At 42.1% G+C, this 24,213-nt stretch overlaps 1 protein-coding gene across 4 annotated transcripts in view; it reads right to left on the minus strand.

Annotated features, from left to right (window-relative positions):
* JARID2 (jumonji and AT-rich interaction domain containing 2) overlaps positions 1–24,213 on the minus strand; it is a gene marked incomplete at its 5' end in the record, with an annotated part of 306,278 nt that overhangs the window by 164,789 nt on the left and 117,276 nt on the right. For all 4 annotated transcript variants that reach the window (XM_080656845.1, XM_080656844.1, XM_080656843.1 and 1 more), the window contains one exon: positions 3,675–3,810. In XM_080656845.1, coding sequence (XP_080512971.1) covers positions 3,675–3,810 — 136 coding nt within the window. The remainder of the gene's footprint in view (positions 1–3,674; positions 3,811–24,213) is intronic.

Raw genomic sequence — 24,213 nt, forward strand, 5'->3', positions numbered from 1 at the left:
CTATGTGAATTCAGGATGTTAATATCACCAAATCATAGAAGGTTGTAGTGGAAATAACCTTGAATTGTCTAGTCCAAACTTTTATAAATATTGGAATTCCCTTTTGAAAGATTTTGAACGCTTTTTGTCCTAAGAAGCTCAACCAACTTTTGAGGCAACCCATTTTCTGTGAAAGGACTGGGGAACTCCAGCGGCTGGCGCGCAGAGCAACCGGACCCACCTGAGGCTGGGTCCAGCCACACCATGCGCCTGTTGCCCCCTAGCTGGGCTGAAAGGATTGGGGGACTCCGGCAGAGCTGAGGGGACTGGGCACCACCATCTTTGTGACGGTGTGACAGTCAATTTGCATATTCCCTCTTTATTAGATAGGATAACTGAGAGTCAGGAAAGCCATTATCACACACAACAGGGATGTTTATTCAGCCTACAGGTGAAAAACACCAAGGTGAACAAACTCAGAAGTATGTCACTACCCAAGGTCCCCAAGTGATAAAGGGGAGAACAGGGACAGAAGCCCTCCCCATCTGGGGAACAGGTACATGCTCTAGCCCGTTTGCCATCTACTTTCAGACCCGACCTCCCAGTAAGGGCTCTGTACTGGACAGTTTCCAAAGTTTACCACCAGACAAATTTCTAAAATGGGACCAATGGAATTATTTCAACTTTTAAAAATAAAAGAAAAACAAGTACCTTGTATGACTGTTAAAACCATTCTCCCTCTACTATCTTACCTTCACTTGCCCACATGAAGAATCCAGAGATTGTATGCTGTGATGTACAGCTTAAGACAGGGTCACTCTATTGTACAGTATATGAATTATGATCTATTATGAAGCATCCATTCAAGCTCAAGTGACGCACACTTGAGAAAGAACACTGCTTGCAATCATCCCTACTACCAACCTCATTCGGCCAAAAAAGTCCTGAATGTTCCCTGCTATTTCAGCTTTCTCTGATCATATCCTCCTAGAGAGCAATCCTGAGATTCAGGTTCCTAAGGAGTTATTCCCATGGTAACAATTTTTCTGTTTCCCTGTGCTTTCCAGTAACCCCCAAACAGGAAAGCACACTTTAACACGTTAGCTGCATTTAAGAAAATTCTTCTTAAAACACACTTAAGTTCTGAAACGAGGAGATAAATGTGTTTACTTAGAAACTGCTACTGAAATGCAATACACAGAGTAACAAAAAGGTGGCCTTGGAATGTTACCTGCACAAACACCAAAAGGAACTAGAAAAAGGCATATTCACAGCAATTTCACAACCAAAATGAGAAGTGTTTTTTTAAATAAATAAAAAAGTCGTTAAAAAAAAAAAAGACACTTCAGTATTTATTAGGGTGAAAGGCAAACTAACATGACAAAAACTACCTTTTCTTTATGAAGCTGGTACAAGAATTATTTAAAGCCTTCAATGATCCTGATAGAGATATCTTTGACAACTTTTCTTAGAATTATTTTCTTTGCATTGTCAAGCCCTCAACTATGCTCAAAAAACATGAGAGCCACATTTATAGCCAACTAGCTGGTAGTGCTCTTTGCTTCTTGGATAACTTACTTTAGTCTTTGTTCTTTTACCCAAATTCCACTTTCATTCAATCCTGGACACCTGGCTTACTTCTTAACCTAAAAGCTGTTTTTCCCCAATTAGGCTGATGTGTTGTTGTGTTGTGTGTGTGTGTTTTTTTTTAAATTAAGAGAGTCCCAGGGCAATAAAGCATTACCACTCTTGAACAGCAGAATTAAGCATTCTTATCTAAACCCTAAGTCAGGGGTCCTCAAACTTTTTAAACAGGGGGCCAGTTCACTGTCCCTCAGACCGTTGGAGGGCCGGACTATAGTTTAAAAAAAAAAACTATGAACAAATTCCTATGCGCACTGCGGGCCTGGGACGAGTCAGCTGCTAAGCAGGACAGGCAGCGGCACCCGGCGGGCGGGATAAATGTCCTCAGCAGGCCGCATGTGGCCCGCAGGCCGTAGTTTGAGGACCCCTGACCCATAATAGCCACTGCTCTACTCCTCTAACTCCAGGATTCAATTAAATTCCTCCTACTACCCTTCTAAAAATCTTAGTCAAGCAAAACCCTGCTCCTCAACTTATTTTCATTTGGGGTTACATCCAAATAAGATATTTCAAGTTTACAATGGGTTTAAGTTGAAAATGCATTTAATAGACCTAAGCTAACATAGCTTAGCCCAGCCTACCTTAAATGTACTCAGAACACTCAGTTTGGCAAAATGTGCTAACAAAGTCCATTTTAAAATAACGTGTTGACTATCTCATGTGATGTATTATGTGTATCACTGTTACACCATCATTATGTTGAAAAATCGTCAATTCGAACCATCGTAAGTTGGGGGACCATCTGTATTCAGTGGAAGCAATGACAAGAACTATCACATCAAATGTTCTCCAAACAGACACAGAGAATATAGTTTACTGTATTATAGGCAGCCAAGGAATACACGGGGTCTCTGTCTGTTGGAGATCCATGGGGGTCTAAACTGTATACTGTGGCAACAGATTCAACTACTTATTTTACTTCTGCAAATGCGAAAGAAATTGTAAAAGGGCCTTTCCCATTACATATGGCTCAGAATTTAAGGGTTCTTGTTTCAAACCACACAATACTAGAAGAGAATGAAAGAACATGGGTGGATGGCGGGAGGTCGTTTCACTAAATCCCGCCACAGCCCTGTGGAAACAGAGCAGCAACAGGTCCCGTCTTCAAGCACCAATACCAACAAGAGGCTTTCAGACAACTCACCTTTCCACTAAGCAGGCTGGAAAGAAACTGGAAACCCTACGGGAACCTGTCACTCTGCATCCTAGAAAGCTACTGAGAACCCACCTCAAGACCAGAGCAAAGATTCTACGACAGAACAGTATTTCTTCTTCTTCATCTCCACGTAAGTACAAACCAGAACATGGTGGACTCACATTATCCATAATTCTAAGAGATTAGTAAGTACAGGAGAGGCTTTGGAATGCCACCACAGCCACATCCCCTGAAAAACCAATGTTAGTTCTGAAATGGTTTTTGTTAGATGACTTCATCTCAATCATACTAAATCCCATTAAAAAGAGATACAAGAATAAAAGCAGATAGAAGCAAGTCTCCTTCCAGGTTTCAAGGATCCTTCTGATAACCATACAGGAAGAGGTAAAATTCCGGATGCACAGAAATTCTATACCACTGTATACTTGCTGCTGGGTATCAACCTGCCCGATCTGATCAATATACAAAGCAGCAGATGCTTAGGAGGCTGCTGAGCCTGAGAGCAGAAAAGGCAGTAGGCACATTATGGATTTAGGCTACTTCCTTTACAAACAGGGGATAAGAATAAAAGACATCACTCCGCAGTAATATCATCAAAAACTTCTGCTGTCATACGTGGGTATGAAGCAGATATCCACAGGAAAACCTATAAAACAGGTTCCACATTCAACCCAGAAAGAAAACAGATTTGCAGTCCCGGTCCTGTGTATAGAGAATAGACTAACTACATGACAATGGTGCGGAACATAAAGGAACATGAAAATGAATCTATAAACCCAAAAGTGTGTCCAGGATAACTGCAGGTAAAAGACTTAGCTTAAAAAGCACAAGTTGCAAAACACATCCAATTCAGAAACAAGGCTGTGTCCAGAGATTCAACAAATATTCAACTCACCATTCACTGTTTTCAGGCTCCCAGCAATGCCTTCACCATGCTGTCTCTTCTGGGCATTCTTGAACTCCTTCAGAGACAAGTAAAGGACTTTACGTACCACCCTTTCTTCTGACCATGGAATCCCATCACTGTCATCCTGGAGAAACCAAGAGAGATGAAAGAAAGGAGAGTTACTTAAAAGAAAATGGGTAAATATTAAGTCAAAATAAACCTTTTTTTAAAATTTCAAACAAGTATTGTGTACCAAGACATTGTTATAGAGATCAATATTACAGCATATGGTTAAAAGATAACACTGGCCCTTCAGACATCTGGAGAGACCTCAAGCAAAAAGCAAACCCACAGGCTATAAGGGACTGAAAGAATGACAAAAACCGCCTCATTCCCCTTAGCTATCCACATCCAAAGACCTTCACTAATGGGGAATATGGAAGGTTTCTATTCCTGGCAAAGTTCATAAATAGTTGTTATTACACTCACAACCAGGGATGTAATAATGCATCATTGTATTGGAGTTTTATAAAGCAAGCAATGCCAGAATGTATACTGCCTTACAAATATAGGGTGTCCCAAAAAAAATGTATACACATATATTTTTTGATAGCTCAATTGATTTTTTTTTCCTATTCATGCTTAACCCATTGGAATTAATAATTATTCAGAGTATGTATACATTTTTGGGGGATACCCTGTATGTGCTCCACTTTTTTGTTGTTGTCACTGGGGGGTTAGTGCTACCTTCAAGGAAACTTACAATTCAGTCACAAACTGGATCAGCAATAAACTCTTAAGAAAATAAGTCACAAAGGTTAGGGGGGGTTGAGAGGGAGAGACATCAATGTGGAAAAGGGCAATGGAATGTGGGAAAAGGGGGGACTTGAGAGATAATAACAGGTCTTGAAGATCTAATTTAAAAGTGTGTCTCCCTTATGTCTTCTGTATCAGATCCAATGCAAGTTCTTGAGAGAGGAATGAACAAAATAAAGGGCAGGTTGGAAGAAGGTGGGGGTGGAGGAATCAAAGAACTAGCAGCCAGCCTATAGACCATTCCAGTAGTAAAGATATAAAGAACGATTAGAATTGAAGAGGCAGTAAGGGAGGAGGGGGCAGGGAGGAAACCAAGACAGAACATGAGACAAGACTGGAGGATGGAGATGGCTGACGCTGTAACTGAATTGAGACAACTGTTGTAGGAAACTAACAACAAGGTGTTTAAGGCTTAAGGGGTAGACTCATATGGCTAAGGACACTCTTAGGTTCTGTGGATATCTATGCACAGTTTGCTTATCTAAGAAGCACTCACATTCACACACCTGCTTCAGGACTTAAGCATTTTATCACACAGTTGGATTTAGAGATGCAAGTATTTGAGCTTCTCAGATATTTTGGCCTCAAGAGAATAAGAGAAACATTAATACCGTGGGTAAAAACAGGGCTTTGGATATTCATGTTCCCTCTGTTCAAAGAGGAGCCCAAACACTTCTGAGTCAGACCAGTGCTGTTGTACTGGATGTCCAACAAATTGGTTTCTACTCCCTGCCACTAACAGGTGACATAAAACCTCCATGGTACTCAATAAGGGAACTGGGATAGCTGAGGTCTTTTCCAGCTCTTAAATTCCTAAACTCCGCATAAATACAAACTACATCTTAGAAATACAACCACATGGGAACTCTAAGCCCTAAATAAGTTAAGCTTCACTCTTGTTAAGCTTCAGGGATTTCCTAGAATCAGAGTGATTCTCCATCTTCTATAATAAGGGGAAGAGGAGCCCTGGGAAGAAGGGAGCTAACATTTCCACTTTCCCCTGCACCCCTTCCCTCCTGTAGACATGCCAAGCTGTGATTTCCAATACCGCTAGAGAAAGAAGGCACATCCTGTCTTCCTGGTTGCTCTGAGAGCCAAGACATCTACTAACCAAGGTGGTGGTCGAGATTCAAACATAAAGGTTAAAAGAAGCAGCAAATCTTGCCTCAACCTAACAGGAGGAACACACACAATTCCTTAACTGCTACTTGGCTTAAGTCACTGCAGACCTTCCAATCACCTTGTTAAAAAAACAGAAAAATGAAGTAACCAGACCTATCTGAGCAGCCCAAATAACTATCCTGAGTAAAAGGCAGATGCTTTAGCTAAACAGCACATACAAAGCACATCCTAGTTAAATTTGCTCTTATAGCAACTCCCTTGAGTTTCCACAAAAGCTCTCCTAGCATATTCTTTGCAACTGAATGACAGTCTTAAATGGGGCAGGAATTAATGCTTATTAGACTGAAATCCACTTTTCCAGCTTCCACAGTCAGACTATGCAATAAAGGCTGTGCAGCAAAAATCTTTTCATTGCAACCAAGTTCCTGTTCTCATCTTTTGCATCTCCACAATCTCCACAAGTGATGTGATTATAAACTATTGTTTCCTACATCTACATCATGTATACATTTTAAAGCCCCAAAATAGCTTTCAATGTAAAATTCCAGTGCCAATTTTCTGCATCCTGTTCAGGCTGGTACCTTCATTCTGACTTCAGGCCCCCATAATAGAGAATTACACCCCTACAACTAATTTCTAATTAAAACATAAACCATGTGGGATGAAAACTCCTGCAAGGAAGACACAATTAGGGTTCACTTACTGGTACAAAAGCAGTTTCATTACACCTATAAAGTACTTTAAATACAAAAGAGGCACATCCCTGACAATGATTATGGGTTTTTAAATTCTAAACATTAAAATCAAACTTTCTTTTAAAACACAAGTGTTCTTTTATAACCTGGGGTGCTGGTCAAGACTTGTCACCATCCTCAATGCTAATGCAAGACACAACCTAATGGGTGACTATGTTCTGTTTCCAAAAGTTCGATAGGTAGGCAATAAATCAGAAATTAAACTGCGTTTCACAGCTGCAGAATCATGATGAATCACCCTACACTCAGCTTGCAGACCAGGGTGGTGGATCCCCTCCTTAGTAGAATGCCAGGTGCGGAATCAAAGGTGTGTGCCCAACCATGAGGCAGCATAGCACTTTCCAAGTTGGGTGTCATGGAAGGCCAGAGAGAGTCTAATACTCACTCTGCTATTCAGAACAGCCAATCACTGAATTGCAACCAAGTTCCTATTCTCATCTCTAAAAAACAGCCCCAACATTGTAACTATCATTAAAGGTCAAGGAACACAAATTACAAACACCTCTCTACGAGTTTATATGACATCTAACTAAAGGGCTTCCTTTTTATTTTCCCTTTTTCAATAGTTGTCTTATTTAATCAGTCATTTAAATAATGTCTGCATGGGGTCAGGAAATTGTTTTTTCTGTTCACCATTGTTATCCCAGCCCCTAAAACAAGCATCTCAAACTCGCGGCCCATGGGCTGCATGCAGCCCACAATGAACATTTTTGCAGCCCAGCTAATATAATGGTATGTGAGAAACATTTTAATAAAATATTTCATAACTTAATTTTTACAATATCCTGTTACACATAATTATTAATAACAACTACAACATTCGCTAATGACTGATTACTATAATCGTGTTGCATTCATTTCCCTTAGGCACCTTACACATGGACGCACCACTTCTCTCCACTAATACTAGAAACGAATATTTTAGCAGCCAATTGCCACGTCATTAGTCTTGGACTGACTTGTTTGGTGTAGACAACAGGAAATATTTCACTTTCAGATAACAAGAAAAATAGGTTTATTTGTGTTACACTTTTTAATTTGTGCAGTTATTCAATGTCTGGTAAGTTAATGTTCAGGAAAAATATTAATTTTTCTTAAAATGTTCTATTATTTTATGTTAATGATTACTCATTTATTTCAGCCCTTTGTATTCAGCATGTCTTTATGCGGCCCTTGAGGTCAGTGCAGACCTCGAATGGGGAAGGGGTTCCACAGGGCTGCTGGCAGCGGAGGACTCTAAAGCTATCCCAAGAAACCAAAAACAACAATCAGAAAGGATATATGGACCCCTATGTTAATAGCAGCACTATTTACAATAGCTAAGATTTAGAAACAGCGTCAGTGCCCATCAGCAGATGAGTGGGTTAAAAAAACTGTGGTACGTATACACAATGGTAGACTATGCCGCTATAAAAAAGGAACTTTTACCATTTGTAACAGCATGGATGGACCTGGAGAGCATTATGCTAAGTGAAATAAGCCAGCTGGAGGATAAATATCACATGATCTCACTCATATGTGGGATATAATGATCAACATAAACTGATGAACAAAAGTAGATCCAGAGACAAATGGCAGGGGAAGAGGGGAGGTTAGAGATCAACCAAAGTAATGTATGTATGCATATTAACATAACTAATGGACACATACACTGGGGTGGTGGGGGTTTGCCCTCAGAGGTAGGAATGGCTGGGAGGAAGGGGAGGTCAATGGGGGAAAAGGAGACATATGTAAAACTTTAGACAAAAAAAAAAAAAAAAAACACACACACACACAAAGATCTAGATTTACTTTGCTATTGTCTGCAAAAAATGACTTTTACCAGGTTAATGGGAGACTGAATAATAAGGCCTTTAAAAGTGTCATGATTTTCTTTTCATCTGCAAAACATCTGCCTCTCTTTGAAGTAACTTGAGAATTTCTAATAAAAAATGGCAACTATTCAGAATTTAAACTTGAATGCTTATGGTCATAATCTTTTTTATTAAAAATAAAACACAGCACAACATAACTCTAGCTACTCAAACTTGAAAGACATGTAAGAAAAAAGGAGCACAGGAGTAGGTACATGAAGACACTATCCTCCCTGGAGCAGACAGCACCATCTAACCATCCTCCAAAATGCATACTCAAGGTTAGAGATCAGAAGCCTTTAACAGCCTCCTTCCATGTCTTTGCAATTCCAAGTGTGGTCCACAGACCACCGGAACCCTAACCACTTGGCTCCTGGTTAGAAATGCAGACTCCTGGACCCCACCCCAGACCTACATCATCAGAATCTACATTTTAAAAAGATCCCCAGGTGATTACCATACACAGGAAAGTTTCAAAAGTTCTGCTGTGCACACTTGTTCTCCAACCCACACCTATTTCCTATCACTTTCTAATTTCCATTAGAATACAGGCAAAGGTAAAGATGAGGTGAAACCTCAATATGAATACTTCTAACATCTATCTGCTGTTGGCATTTCTCCTGTCAGAAATAGGAAGTCTATATTAGTACACCCTGGGAAATCTTCACTTTGACATCTGTTCACTGAGCTTAAATAAGTGATCAGATAGCATAAGTGAAAACAACAAGAAAGGCAAGGAACTAAAAAATGCAAGTTCCACGTGTGGTGTCAGGGGAGTACGAGGGCTTATTGGGGCAATCACTTCGGAAAGTATAAAATGTCTAATCATTATGTTCTACACCTGCATGTTGACTGTAACCAGAAAATGAATTTTTAATTTAAAAAAATGTTAGTTTTAGAATCATTCCTTATGTGACACAGTCTTTCCAACCTTTAGCCTCTGATTACCCAGCTTGGGCCAACTTCCCTTTAAAACATGACACTCAGAATTAAACACACATTCAACATGTGAATAATATTCCAGAACAGGATAATATATGCAGTAAGATCTACTTCTATGCACAAACCCAAAAGTAAGAATAAATTTTAGCAGCCACATTACACTGTAAGATCTCATTAAGCTTGCAGTTAACTATATCCTCCATAATGATTTTGTTTCTTTTTTTTTTGGGGGGGGGGGGGGGGGCGGAGATAGAGGTAAATTTTTTCCATTACAATGCAACAAAACTCAAAGGAAGGCTCAAATCCAAGGACAATCACAGTAAAAGGAAAAAAACAACACAAAACAGAAAGAAGGTGCAGGATCAGATCAGTGCAAGTCACCATGTCTTCTACCCACATATGTTCATGGAGAAGGGGTGGGGTTAAAGGGCATAAGCATGATAACTTAAACTGAGACTGTATTCAATGTACTTGAGTCCTCCACTGAGGTTGCAAATTCAAATCAATGTTAGTTTAAATGAAACCTAAAATTAGGCATTCTAACGTAAATAAATTTGCTGAACATTCAAAATGTCTCTCTATAATCCTCACTTTAAGCACTGGATTATTGATTAGATACATTGTAACTGCACCAAGAGTTCTTCTAATTTACTGTCTCAAGACTGATCAGATCACTGATACAGTAAGATCATACTCTCCACTCAGCAACGGGTCTAGACCCAGCCCTCACAGGCTGCTGCTCTCCAATGACAGCCAGGTCTTCAACAACACAGGTCTTTAAAATATCTTCAGAGGACTCAAATACAATAAAAAACAGGGACACCAGGTCAGTCAAACTTGCCAAACAGGCGCAGGGCAGAGGACGATGCCCTTAGAGACCTAAGAGAAGCATATAAAAAGTGATATTGATGCTAATCATAGCATACATCTGCTGGAAGCTCACTACATGCTAGGCAGTGGGATCAGCACTAACAAGGATGGAACACTCTGCTCAGACCTGAGTGCAAGGTCCACACCACTGCTTCCTCCCTTTTAAAGTGGTGGGAAAGGAAGTAATCATGAAACTCTTGGTTATTTTTTAGAGGTGAGTTTCATTGTCTTGTCCAAAGGCCCACAGCTGGGTATGTAAACAGGAGCTGGTGCTAGCTATCAGGTAGTCAGATGGTTCAGCAGGTGCCAGATCAGGAAGCAAATTTTAAAACTCAGAAATTTGTTATTAAAGAGGAAACATCAAATGTGTAACTCACATTGACTCCTAAATAAAAGCCAAATTATTGCTAATTTCAAGGTGAATGTAAATGTTATATGAAAAAACAGAACTCAAGAGCAACAGCTCTAGCTACAAACTAGCAAATAAAGAGGGAAGGGGAAAGGAGAGGAAGGGATCTTATCTCACTGGCCTGTCCAACAACCTTGTGTGAGAGAATATCAATTCTAAGGACATCACTCGAAGCATCCTTATGCAATTTGTCCATATGTGAGTTTTTATTATGGTTTTAAATTCAGGACATCTTGATTTAGGAAAGGGAAACAATGATTAAAAGGCATGGGTTAGAGAGAAGCACATTTCTGATCTTTTTTTTTTTTTTTTAACTTTCCAACAATTACAACTATTTTTAAATTAAATGGAGCCCAATGGAAGATAGTTAATTTCCAATCACTTGTCAATAAACTGCATAGAGACTCATCCATCACAGTTAGAGTGACCAAGTAATTTATCATCCCAACTGAGAGCACTGTTAATAATGATGTAGAACAATTGGTGGAAACTGGGACTCAGGTCAACCAGTGGTACTAGGTCCTTTCCAGCAGATCTGAATCCATTAAAGAAATGTCTACAAAACCATATAGATTATTTAAAAAAAAATAAAAAAGATTTTGTATTTATTTTTAGAGAGAGGGGAAGGGAGAGGAAGGGAGGGAAACATCTATGTGGGCACAAAACACTGACTGGCTGCCTCCTGCACACTCCTATTAGGGCTGGAGCCCACAACTGGGGCACATGCTCTGACTGACTGGGAATGGAACCAGCAACCTTTTGGTGCACAGGACAACATCCAACCCGAGCCACAATGGCCAGGGCCAGAGATAATTTTTAATCAAATCACCAAATAAAAATAAAGGCAAAATCCAAGACATATGTACCAGGATTGAAGTGTGATACACAACTGTGTTTTAAATTGAAATCCAGAACCTCATACCAATGTTTTAAATGTCAACCTGCTTATTATAAAGAGGGATGGAGGAGCACAGGGGCAGGCACAGTTACAGATGGCATTACATTCCACAGAAAATGCTCCTGCTTCTACGGAGGGGCCACAGCATCAAATGTTCGTCATTGCCTCTTATAAAAACAAATACGTGGGGGAATGGCTGGGGTATGGTAGTTGGAAGGAAGAGGATGTTCAGGTTCACAGTAGGAAGACTTTCTCTTTAACATGCAACCTCTTTATTAACATTCATACAAGTGCCAAGACAAATAACAGTGAGTTATAGGAGCCACTGAATGAGTTAACAATACCCCACGTACATATATCCTATTTCTACCCACCTTGCCACGACTCTGAGAGTGGAGGGATCTGTGACTTTCTACGCCTTTTAAAAAGAAAATGAAGTGCAATACCCAATTCCAATGAGCACCCTCCTACCCTAATATGGACTAACATGAAATGACACATCGTGGGGAGGAGGGCCATGGGTATGACGGACAGCTGCACAGAGCTGACTGATAAGAAAACAAAATTTTAAAGACTGGGTCCGTGAGAAAGATGGGAGAGGAAAAACTGATTTCCTTCAGGGAAAATTACTGGAAACCTCTGCATGAGTGTCATTTACTTTCAAAACATGTTCGCATAAACCTATTGTTAAATCATCCTGTATAATACAATTTGTTGCTGTCTGAAATGCAGATCACTTCCACCAAGAGTTTGAGGAGAGAAAAATGAAAGCATCCCTAAAAAAGGCGGGGCGGGAGGGGGGAGTTGTAGAGTTGATTCATGGCATGGATTCAATATAAACAAGAATTTACAGAGCCAAATAAATAAGGGGAAGAGAGGGAGAATATTGGAGAAAAATGTGAGCAGTTCACCTTAGACTTAGGCTAAAACTGTTGTTTCTTCCCTTTCAACAAAATAGTATTTTCTCCATTGGAAATCTCTCCAGTCAACTCAATGCTAACCCATTTTTCTAACTTTCATAAAATGGTTCAACTGTCAATACTCAAACATCATTAAAAGAATTGGGGGAATACTCACACCTAGAAATAAGGTAAGTGGCCAGGAAACCACTGACTTATGAACTTGTGAATGATATATTCTAAATTAATATATTCTAAATTAAAAGCACTTCAAGCAGCAAATTTCCTCAGACAGACATGCTTCCCAGGATAAAATAAATAGTCTGAAAATGCTTACGCAAGCAGAGTTTTACTTCTTCCAAACTCCCACTAAATAATGTGTACTTATCTTTGATTACCTCCTATTTAAAAAAAAAATAGGTTACAGTTGAAATTGGATTAAGAACTTCTGCTGAAAACGATTTATTGCATAACACAACTCTGACAGCCTGAATCTCTGGCCACCAACTGAGCCTTTATAAAAATCTGCTGGGCAGCTGCCAAGTCAGCTCTTTTGCATCTGAGCATGTCAGACATTGCCGTTGTCAAGGCAGCAGCAGCATGGGCTGCAACATTCGCACTTCCAGGTTAAATGGTGCAGTCACGGAACAGTAGTGAGGACCACGCAGCACGGAGTTCAGCCCTCCTGCAGCTCTTCCTCTGACAGTGTGTTGTCTCAACATAATCAAAAAAGACCCAAGATCTACCTCAGGATTATCTCCAAGATTCCAGCAGAAATCTGGATTGACAATCTACCATCAGTGGAGGGAATAGAGCGGAGAAAATCTTAATAAGGGACGATTCAGTATCAGCAATTCCAACATGTGACTACCCTACAACTTCATTTGGGAATAAATTATTAACAAGTAGGTTCTCAAAGGAATTCTAAGCAATCTGGATCTTTGAATCCTTTTGTATGTTCATCAGAATACCCCCAAAAAGTATATTCTGAGATGCACTAAACAGCAGAGTAGCCACTAGCCACATGTGGCTATTTACAATTAACTTAAAGTTAAAAATTAAGTTCCTTATGTTGTATTGGACACATTTCAAGTGCTCAATAGCCCATGTCTCCCAGAATGTTTCCATCATCCCATAAAACTCTATTGGACATCACTGTCCTAGAGCATACATATATTTGCATTTAGTTTGGATACTTTCAATTGACTGTGTATTATTTGCCAAGGCATTTAATTATGTGCCTGAGATTCTTCAAAATTTGGACTACCTTTATGCTCCACTCAGGTTAGCAGGAAAATTCTGGAATAGCTGAATACCTTAAACAACAAAATCAGAGTCTAAAGCAGGTAAAATACTATTTGAATTATATATATTCAACCATACCACACTCAGGAAAGTGACTCCAGTCCTCTGCTACACCTGACCTCTCAGTTTTGTAGGCAATATGAAATTGAGGATGCAGCAAAAGATTCTTCGCTCTACAAGTAAGCCCCTAAGACATAAACTGCTTTAGTATGCCTTCAAATTATTTTCTAAGGAATCCCCTACAAAATAAATCCTCCAGGATTACAACCAGACAAAAGCCAGCCCTCCCTCCACCAACCAGCCTAGGAGGGTGACCCAAACCACTGAGATTGATTGCTGCCCCACCTGCTGCCAGGCCTCTCAAGATCATGGGCCTGTAAGCCATGGCAAAGGATTTGGGCGATTTTTGTACTTCTGTTTCTTCCCTCAGACCCCAGGACACGGCTGGGGTCAATTTATGAGCTCAATCAAGAGCTAACTGTCTTACTTGCTTTTGTGGTTCAGCACTAACCCCCAACCAGGAAATAAGTCTGTATACATTCCCAGGGGACTGGCTATATGGTCATGCTACATTATAAACCATTAGTTTTATTTTTGGCCATTTAATGACAATTTTCAAGTTAAAGTATACAAATGAACCTTGTCCTTGGATTTAACACAAACTGGCATCATGCCACTTTGTTCTGATACCCCTTACCCACTTTTCTCATATTCTTCAGCCCTTCCCAGAGTTAAGGACCACCCTGGAATTGGTTTGCACCCTGTCAGTATAGGTTTGGGTCTCCAGAAACAATTTTAATGTCTTTTCCCCCTCCAAACAGCACTTTCCATTTATGACAAATGTAGATCATTGTGTAGCAGGCCACATACTACTTGTTTCTTGTATAAAGTCTCTACATTTTGGAACTATGAAAAATGATCTCACAAACATTTCCAAGTGATGAACCTGAGATGCTGGCACAGAACTGCCTAGCATCCTGACTAACGTGTGTGGCTCTAGAAAAGGTGTGGGGAACGTCCATCCGGCGGGCCATATGAGGCATGGAAAATCATTTGCTCTGGCCCAGCCAAGGCACTACGGGTGAGTTAATTAAATGTTTGACCAAATATAGCAGGCTAATTTTTAGGCTGATAATTTTGTCTGACCCATGAATGATGTTATAAATATCCAAATGGTCCTTGGCTGAAAAAACATTCCCCACCCCTGCTCTAGAGTATCTGCCATGTGACTTTTTCACCTTTTTCCTCTAATACATACAGCACATAGTAGGCATTTAAAAACATTTCGTATGAGTGAACACTTAAAACAGGTGGGAAGTGTAAAGAGAACAGTGGCTTCAAGACCTAGTTCTAGAATTGTTTATTCAAGTGCAAAACCAATAACCTCAGAGAGTGGTTGACAATTTATACACTCCTGAGAAACACCTACAGGAAAAACCATGAATTGAGTTTCTCCCTGGTGATATGGTTCCTGAGACTGAAGAAGATATAAAAAGAGACAACTTCCTCCATGTTTTTGCCCAGAATTTGAAAGACATTTTTCTCTGGACCCGCATGTAATAATAACAATAATAATAATAATAATAATAATAAAGTGTAACTCCATTTCTCTAAGCATTGGTTTTTCTCCAGTCTTCTGTAACAAGACCACACCTTGAGAACCATAAGTGTACACCAGCCTCACAAGGAAAGTGACCTCCACCTCCTTTCCATGAAAACCATTCTTACTGCCATGAAAAACATAATCACAAAGTCGAATGTGAGCTTTTTAATGGCAGCCTGACTCTTCCCTGGTTTTCCTGTTCCCTCTACCCTGCCACTTTCTTCGCTCCCATATCTCTAATTATGATCAAAATACCCATTGTCATTTTCTTGATAATCTCCTCCTTCCTCTCCCCCACCTCCTTGTGTGACTCTATCTCAATTTACCCTACTGCCACCCTCCTGGCACCCATGGTTTGGAATCCTGAATAAAACTGGCACCTCCTTTCTCACTGTTCACTTTCACTCTCTAAATCAGGTAATGTTGCCTGTCTCTATAGTCCTTGGAGAAAGAAATAGAACTGGCTCTCATCTCCTGTCTTACAGAAGAAACTTCCAAAAGGACTGCCACCACCCAATTCCTATTCCAAACATCCTTCCCACATTGTTTCTCTAAATTCTAAAAACACAACCACATTGCAACAGAATGACTTCCTAAAACCATCATTCCATGTCACTCCTTCCCCTATTCATAAGCCTTCCATGGTTCCCTATAGCTACTATAGGACCTAATTTCCCCTGCATTGCCCAACACCCCTAACTGATAAGGCGTGAACATCTCAAGTAGGGACAACAGCTCTCATCTTTGTATCCCCATCTCAAAACAAATACAAGGAAATAGGACTACTGGTGTTTATTAACTAAACTAGTGGCCCAGTGCATGAAATTCGTGCACATTAAAAGGGGATTAATTAGAGGAAATAATTTAATATTGCTATTTGCCCTTTCTCTATAATAGAAGTGTCAGAGATGAAAGAAAATTAGTAAAACGTATATGAAAACCTTTCTCCTGTCAGAGTCTGGGGAGCACCACGGGACCCAGAGTCAAGTCCCCGCCCACCCACATGTGCCTCAAAATCATGTGAGACCCAGACCTGGCTGGCCCCTGCCCCCATTGGGCTAGATCCAGACCTGGCCAGTCCCACCCTTGTCAAGCCCCGCCAGGCAGGGGACGTAGCCTCAGGTCCCCTGGCCCAGCGTCAGGACAGGGTGGCGTGGCCTGAGGTCCCCCAGCCCAGACCAGGGCAGGGGGCATGCTTTGAGGTCCCCCGTCAAGCCCTGCCAGGTGGGGGACATGGCCTGAGATCCCCTGTCAAGCCCCACTGGGTGGGGGGCATGGCCTGAGGTCCCCCGTCAAGCCTCGCCAGGTGGGGTGGCACAGCCTCAGGTCCCCTGGCCTGGCACTGGGAGGGGGGCACAGGCTCAGGTCCCCCATCAAGCCCCACCAGCAGGGGGGTGCAGCCTCAGGTCCCCCGTCCAGCCCCACTGGGCGGAGGTCGCGGCCTGAGTTCCCCTGACCCAGCACTGGGGGTGCACCTTGAGTTCCCCTGTCAAGCCCCGCTGGGTGGGGAGCACGGCCTGAGGTCCCCTGTCAAGCTACGCCAGGCAGGGGGGGGTGGCGGGGGGTGCAGCCTGAGGTCCCCTGGCCTGGTGCCGGGGTGGGAGGCGCGGCCTGAAGTCCCCTGTCAAGCCCCACCTGATGGGGGGCACGACCTGAGGTCTCCGGGCCTGGCGCTGGGGCTGGGGGGCAGCCTGAGGTCCCCCCAGCACCAGGACGGGAAGCGCATCTTGAGGTCCCCCCTCAAGCCCCGCCGGGCGGGGGACATGGCCTCAGGTCCCCTGGCCTGGCGCCGGGGCAGGGGTTGTGGCCTGAGGTCCCCCGGCCTGGTGCCAAGGTGGGGGGTGCGGTCTGAGGTCCTCTGGCCTGGTGCTGGGGTGGGGGACTCAGCTCGAGTTCCCCTGACCCAGCACTGGGGGTGTACCTTGAGGTCCCCTGTCAAGCCCTGCTGGGTGGGGGGCACGGCCTGAGATCCCCTGTCAAGCTCAGCCAGGCATAGGGGCACAGCCTCAGGTCCCCTGGCCTGGTGCTGGGGCCAGGGGCATGGCCTGAGGTCCCCCATCAAGCCCTGCTGGGTGGGGGGTGCGGTCTGAGGTCTCCCGGCCTGATGCCGGGGTGGGGGGTGCAGCCTGAAGTCCCCTGTCAAGCCCCACCTGGTGGGGGGGGGGGGGGCCACGACCTGAGGTCCCCCAGCCTGGCGCTGGGGCAGGGGGAGCAGCCTGAGGTCCCCTAGCCCAGCACCAAGATGGGAAGTGCACCTTGAGGTCCCCCGTCAAGCCCTGCCAGGTGGGGGGCATGGCCTCAGGTCCCCTGGTCTGGCGCCGGGGTGGGGGGCGTGGCCTCAGGTCCCCCAGCCTGACGCCAGGGCGGGGGGCGCGGCCTGAGGTCCCCTGTCAAGCCCTGCTGGGTGGGGGCGCAGCCTGAGATCCCCTATCAAGCCCTGCTGGGTGGGGGGCGCAGCCTGAGATCCCCCGTCAAGCCCTGCCGGATTGGGGGCGCAGCCTGAGATCCCCTGTCAAGCCCTGCTGGGTCAGGGGCGCAGCCTGAGATCCCCTGTCAAGCCCTGCCGGGTGGGGGACACAGCCTGAGGTCCCCTGTCAAGCCCCATGGGGACGGGGCAGGGTGTAGCCTTAGGTCCCTGATGATTGCTTGTTAAGGCTCCTTATGGGAACTTGGCCTCAGCTGTGGGTGCAGCCATCTTTGTGATGGAGTGATGGTCAATTAGCATATTCCCTCTTTATTAGATAGGATATTGATCATGACTTCAAAAGTAATCCAAAAGTAAATAAAGGACAGAGTTCCTAAAAAGACATGAATCAAGTCCATTTCTCAATTCTCTTTTTCTTATCAATACTTTAGTACCAAGAAATACATAAACAGTCAATTGTGCTCAATTTACCAGTCATGTCTGTTTCAGTGTTTACCCACAGCTCTTGGTTTTATATTGCACAGAATGCATGATTCTGTGACCAGAACTGTTAGTACAAGCTACCAATTGTATTCAAACTGATACTTCCTACAAGTTAATCTATTCTTAGTCCAAAGGCAAGATTTATCTATTTCACAATAGTTTGCAGAGATCACAAACTGCTACCTAAACAAAACTGAAAACTTGCATTGGTTCCTGCATCCAAGCCAGTTCAATTATTTCTTCTTTCGTGCAGGGTGAGATTTCCTGCAGTCATTTAGCTCTGTAAAGCCTGCTGTACCAGTGTGTGGGTTCAATGAAAAGATTGGTATTTACCTATAGACTGACAAAGCTCCCACCAAAGTCATGAAGACTGACGCCCCACCCCGAAAAGGTGTAGTGGCATATGTATATCCCATCTTAAAACAAAACTGTTAGGGGAGGCAAATAGGGCTATCTAGAAGCAAAATTATGATTCTTCCTATGTTGACATTTCACAATGGAACAGAAACAAAATTTATGTTATGAACACAGTGGATGTAAGCAGAAGTTCACCATTCACATTTCAGGCAGTGTGTGTGAAAGAACAAAGCAGAAGTGGGGAGATAACAATTTTACTCTAAATGGGGAACCACTGGAGAGTCCTGAGCAAAGAAGTAACAGAATTTGATTTACATTTTTTAAAGCTCCCACAGGCTATGTGGAGGATGAAATCTTTTGAGGGGAGGAGGAAAGAGAAGCAGAGAACCTTGTGGCAAGTGCCTACACCAGAGGTGAGGACCAGGATGGTAACAAGAGGCTATGACAACTGGTTACATTCTAGAAACTTTTAGAAGGCTGAGCCAACTGATTGCTAAAGTGGAATGTATGAGGAAGAAGAGTCAAAGATTAACTCCAAAAAATTTCATCTCACTAAATGGAGCCGCCTCTGAGAAAAAGGGGGGTGCTTCTGAAAAGAGCACTTCGGAGCAGAGAGAAGAAAGGGAGGAACCAATTGTTTAGTTTATGGATGTGCTGAATTTGAGCTGCCTACACAGACCCTAGAGGACATGTCAGAGTTCAAGCCATGTGTCAGAGCTAGAGATGTGAATATAACCAGTAGTTTAAAAATCAAACCTAGAATCAAATTTTATGTACCCTAATTTATTGAAGGGGAAAAAAAAGTTTTCCTATTTATTTACAAGGTAGGCCTGAAGTCAGGGAAGGGCTAGCTGACCTTAAAAAGTAAGATTATGGCTAAGATTTTCAGAGTCTTAGGAAAAATGATGCTTAAAAATAAAGAACGAATGAAAGGAGAGGGCTGAATTTGGGTGTAATAAAAGGAATGTGTCACTTACTCACGAGTCAGTCTATAAAAATCTACATTTGACATTGCAGACCAAACTGACAAGTGATGGAGTGTCAATAATGTGGCAATGGAGGCTATAGAAATCCAATCCACCGCTCAACATAGGCGATGCTGCCCATCATTTGCTGCTGGTAAGAAGTTCTATTTGACCAAGTGAAGTCATAAATCAATCACTCAATTTCTGTCTAACACACACACACACACACACACACACACACACACACACACACCCCAAACACAGATACCCCTTCTTATATGTAGGCTTCACGTGTAAGTAAAAAAAATGACAGAGGGGGATGACTGAGAACACGCTGGCCTTAAACCCACTCTCACATGTAGTTAAAATATGTTCACAAGATACCCTCTGGGCAACACTATGGTTAGGCAAACAAGTTTTTGAGTGGTCACAAATCTCAAAGATTTGTGTGGAGGTGAGACAAACTACAACCTGTTTTCTCTCCAATCCTCCAAAAAAGATCTAGAGCAGCTGCTTCTGGTTGCCTGCTACTGGCAGGACCAAAAAGGGAAGAGCAATAGAGAGCCCAAAGAAATAAATCCTAAGATTTGGAGAAAGAATACAGAAAAGAATTCCCACCAAGTAAACAACATTTTCACTTTACCCACCTAGATAGGAGTCACACTCCTTTGCCATACCTAGGCTGTGCTTTCTCCTCGAATTTCTCCTTTAGCAAACCCTGAGCCCCTGAAGTAAAGATTCTCTCTCCTTACAATATTCTTCACTAGTATGACCAGACACTCATATTCCTATCTGCATAACAAGTATTTCTCCTATCCATTGCTGGGGATTCCAATTCAAGTTTGAGCAGCACTAGAAACACTACTCCAGGGGTCCTCAAACTACGGCCCGCGGGCCACATGCGGCCCGCCGAGGACATTTATCCGGCCTGCCAGGTGCCGCTGCCTGTCCTGCTTAGCAGCCGACTCGTCCCAGGCCCGCAGTGCGCATAGGAATTTGTTCATAGTTTTTTTTTTTAAACTATAGTCCGGCCCTCCAACGGTCTGAGGGACAGTGAACTGGCCCCCTGTTTAAAAAGTTTGAGGACCCCTGCAAAGTTGTCAAGCGTGGCTACCCTGGAAATCCCCTGGGAAGCTTTATCAAATGCATCCCTCATAACCACCTGACTGAACTTGTGGCCTGTGCCCCTTTGATAAACTCAGAATCATGACTCCAGAACTGAGTCCTGACCTCCACCCACTCTTGAGAGAACCAGTCTGACTGGATCACAATTAAATCTGGAAAACTCCCTAACATCAAGCCTGGTACATATCAGGAGCTTAGCAGATAACTGTTGAGGGAATGAACCTTTTTTTAAAAAAAAAAAGAAAGACAGAAAAGAAACCCATGTAACTAAGGAAACCAGGTAAATATTTCAATAGAGCACACAGCTTGTCTTACTATACTTTTTATTTTCTTGACATTAATTCTCTGACATCAAGAAAAACAAAGAGTTTTAGCTGATACTAAAGCTTTCTTTCCCTGCAACATAAAACAAGCACTTAATCGCTTCAAGGAATTCAATCAAACTGCTATAAACTACTCAAAACTTCCGTACCTCAAGCTGAATGAGGAAAACCCTCATATCTATGAGTCAGAGAGAAGTTCAGATTTGCCAATAATAAATAAATAAAATAATGTCTCAGTACAGATATGGGAAAACAGAATAGGATTGCTCGCTGGATTAATTATACCAGGAGGGAAAGGCAGGCCATGTTTAACCCAATGTCCCATCATTGAGAACTAAGAGTGGGGAAAAACCCTTTATGTTAGATCTGATCAAATAACTGAATCGGTACCCCTCCCCTGGGAACTGACCTTCAGGCTACTTCACAATGGACATTCCACTTGCTTAGAACACATTCCACTTGCTAAGACCATTATCTCTCCCCTCCAGTTTCCCAGAATCCAGACCTGCACAGAGAATTCTCTGCCCAGAAAAAGCCCACCTAGAGTCCTTTAAAACCCTCTGATGTCCCGTCTTTGGGGGCTGGTGCCATTTTGGGACTCTATGCTAATTAGACCAGACATCCTTCCAGACAAAGCTGCTGCAGGTGGGGGCCACAGCATAGGGCCCTGGCGGCAGCGGCAGCGGCAGGGGCCAGCAGTGGGCAGGGGCGGGGGCCAAGGCCCTTGCACAAATTTCGTGCACTGGGCCTCTAGAAAATTAATAATTCTTCATCCTTTTTGGCCTTGTTCGTTCCTCCTTTGGTGACCCTAACACTTTACATGTTCTCTGAGTTCTTCTCATTTACCCAAAACTCAAGTTCCTGCAGAATTAACACTGCCAAAGTTTTCCTTCCTCTTCTTGTGCCATCAGAGCAAGGACTCTCAGGCTCTACACTGTGAAATCTCCCACCCACTTTAACATATAAATCCATTTTTGTTCCCAGATAAATGAACTTCTAGAATACTTTGAGACTGGGTTTGCCTGCTTGCTCCCTTTTTATTCCCAGCATTCCCAGGTTGTAAAGGTAGCAGCTCAAAAAGACCTCCACTCCACACACCAGAGAAAACAGATGCAACAAATGGATTTCATCCTTAAAATCAATGGAGAAATGCTTAAAGGGGGAAAACGGGATGGAGGAGGAAGGGGAGGGGGAGGTTTTCTATACAAACAAAAAAATTTTAATAGCCAATTGGAGTGTGACAAACTTTTCAGAGCAGTTTACAAAAGCCCTGACCTCAAAGAAAACTCTTTCCAATTTTAACATACATGCCCACACAAAGAAACACACAGCAGGCACTCTCCGAGAGCCAAAATAAAATGCTCTCTAGTAATTACCATAAATAGAAAAGGAGATGGGTTTCCTGATTCAGAGTACAGAGTAGGAGAAAAACCACCAGCAACAAAAACATCATAAACAAAATTACATGGCCCACAATAAAATGGGAGGAGAGTGGAATTGCTTCTCACTGAGATGCAAGAAAACACAACTGGAAGATGCTTTAAATAAGAGAAGGGGACATCCATGAGCCTGAGAGGATACAGTGTGGCATTAAATTCCTTAAATATAAAAATAGACCCTGATGACAATACAGTTTCTGTAGCACAAACAGAAAAGTTTCTGAAAAATCCAACGAATAAACTATAGCTTAATATTTGAGAAAGAATTTATTTCTCATTATTTTGGACACTGATTGTTTCACCTAAATTTGGCACAAAATTTTCCAATCAATTCCAATTTCTTGGAATTTTTAAATCAATAAGTACAATTACTTAGAGAGATTCTCCCTTAAAAATCACATAAGAGCCAAAACCGGTTTGGCTCAGTGGATAGAGCGTCGGCCTGCGGACTGAGGGGTCCCAGGTTCGATTCCGGTCAAGGGCACGTAACTTGGTTGCGGGCACATCCCCAGTGGGAGGTGTGCAGGAGGCAGCTGATCGATGTTTCTCTCTCATCGATGTTTCTAACTCTCTATCCCTCTCCCTTCCTCTCTGTAAAAAATCAATAAAATATATTTAAAAAAAAAAATCACATAAGAGCTACCAAATACCTCTCAAACACATAAGCACTTGTCCATCAACTTCAACCACATTGCCCCTTTGTGATCATAATTTTATCAATTTCAGATTATAATTCAAGTTCATTGATATGCACTGTTTAAATCACATCCATAATGAATCTGTTATTAAAGACAGGAAGCATAGGAAACATTAAATAATAAATGAACAGCATAAAAATAAGTCTACACATTTGCCTTATAAATCCTCACTAGTATGTAAACTATACTCAAGAATTGTTCTTTTATAAAAAACAATAGAGCCCAGGCGGTGCTGCTCAGTGGTTGAGCATCGACCTATGAACCAGGAGGTCATGGTTCAATTCCTGGTCAGGGCACATGCCCGAGTTGCAGGCTCCATTACCCAGTGTGGGTCATGCAGGAGGCAGCAGATCAATGATTCTCTCTCATCACAGATGTTTCTGTCTCTCCCTATCTCTTCCTCTCTGAAATCAATTTTTTTAAAAAATGTTTTAAGATAGTCACTACTGCAAAATCTAGTATTTATATAGTCAGCCCTCCATATCTGTGAGTTCCACATCCTCCAATACAACCAACCTCTGATTAAAAATACTCAGAAAAAAGAACGCTATGTTTCTGCTGATGTGTACTATAAAGTTAGGTCGAAGATGGCTATGCCTGCTTAACTTTATTCACAGCATTTATCACCCATAAAATTCATATTTGTTTGAGTATGTATTATATAGTTTCCATACTAAATTAGACCTAAAAAAAACACCCAAAGGGCCCTAAGTCAGTAGAATGAAAGAAATAAACATTAGAGAAGAAATAAACGAAATAAAGACTAAAAAGAAATGAAACTAAAGAGGTAAAATTAAGAAGTGGTGCTTTGAAAAAGAGAAACAAAATGGACAAACCTTTAGCTTGACTCACCAAGAAAAAGAGGACTCAAATAAATATAATCAGAAATGAAAAAGATGTTACAATTGACACCACAGAAATACAAAATCACATAAAAGACTACCATGAACAAATATCCATCAACAAATTAGACAATCTAAAATGGATAAATTCCTAGAAACATAGAAGCTACTCAGACCAAATCATGATGTAATAGAAAATCTAAACCAACCAATTACTTTTAAGGAGATTCAATCAGTAATCAAAAACCTCCCAATAAACCAAAGTCTAGTAAAACCAGACAGCTTTGCTGGTGAATTCTACCAAATACTCAAACTGTTCGAAAACATAAAAGAGGAGGGAAGTCTTCAATCTCGTTTTACAAGGCAGACAGTACCCTAATATCAAAACCAGACAAGGATGTGCCCTGACTGGTTTGGCT

Source organism: Plecotus auritus (assembly GCF_963455305.1).
Source record: "Plecotus auritus genome assembly, chromosome: 2".
NCBI lineage: Eukaryota > Metazoa > Chordata > Mammalia > Chiroptera > Vespertilionidae > Plecotus > Plecotus auritus.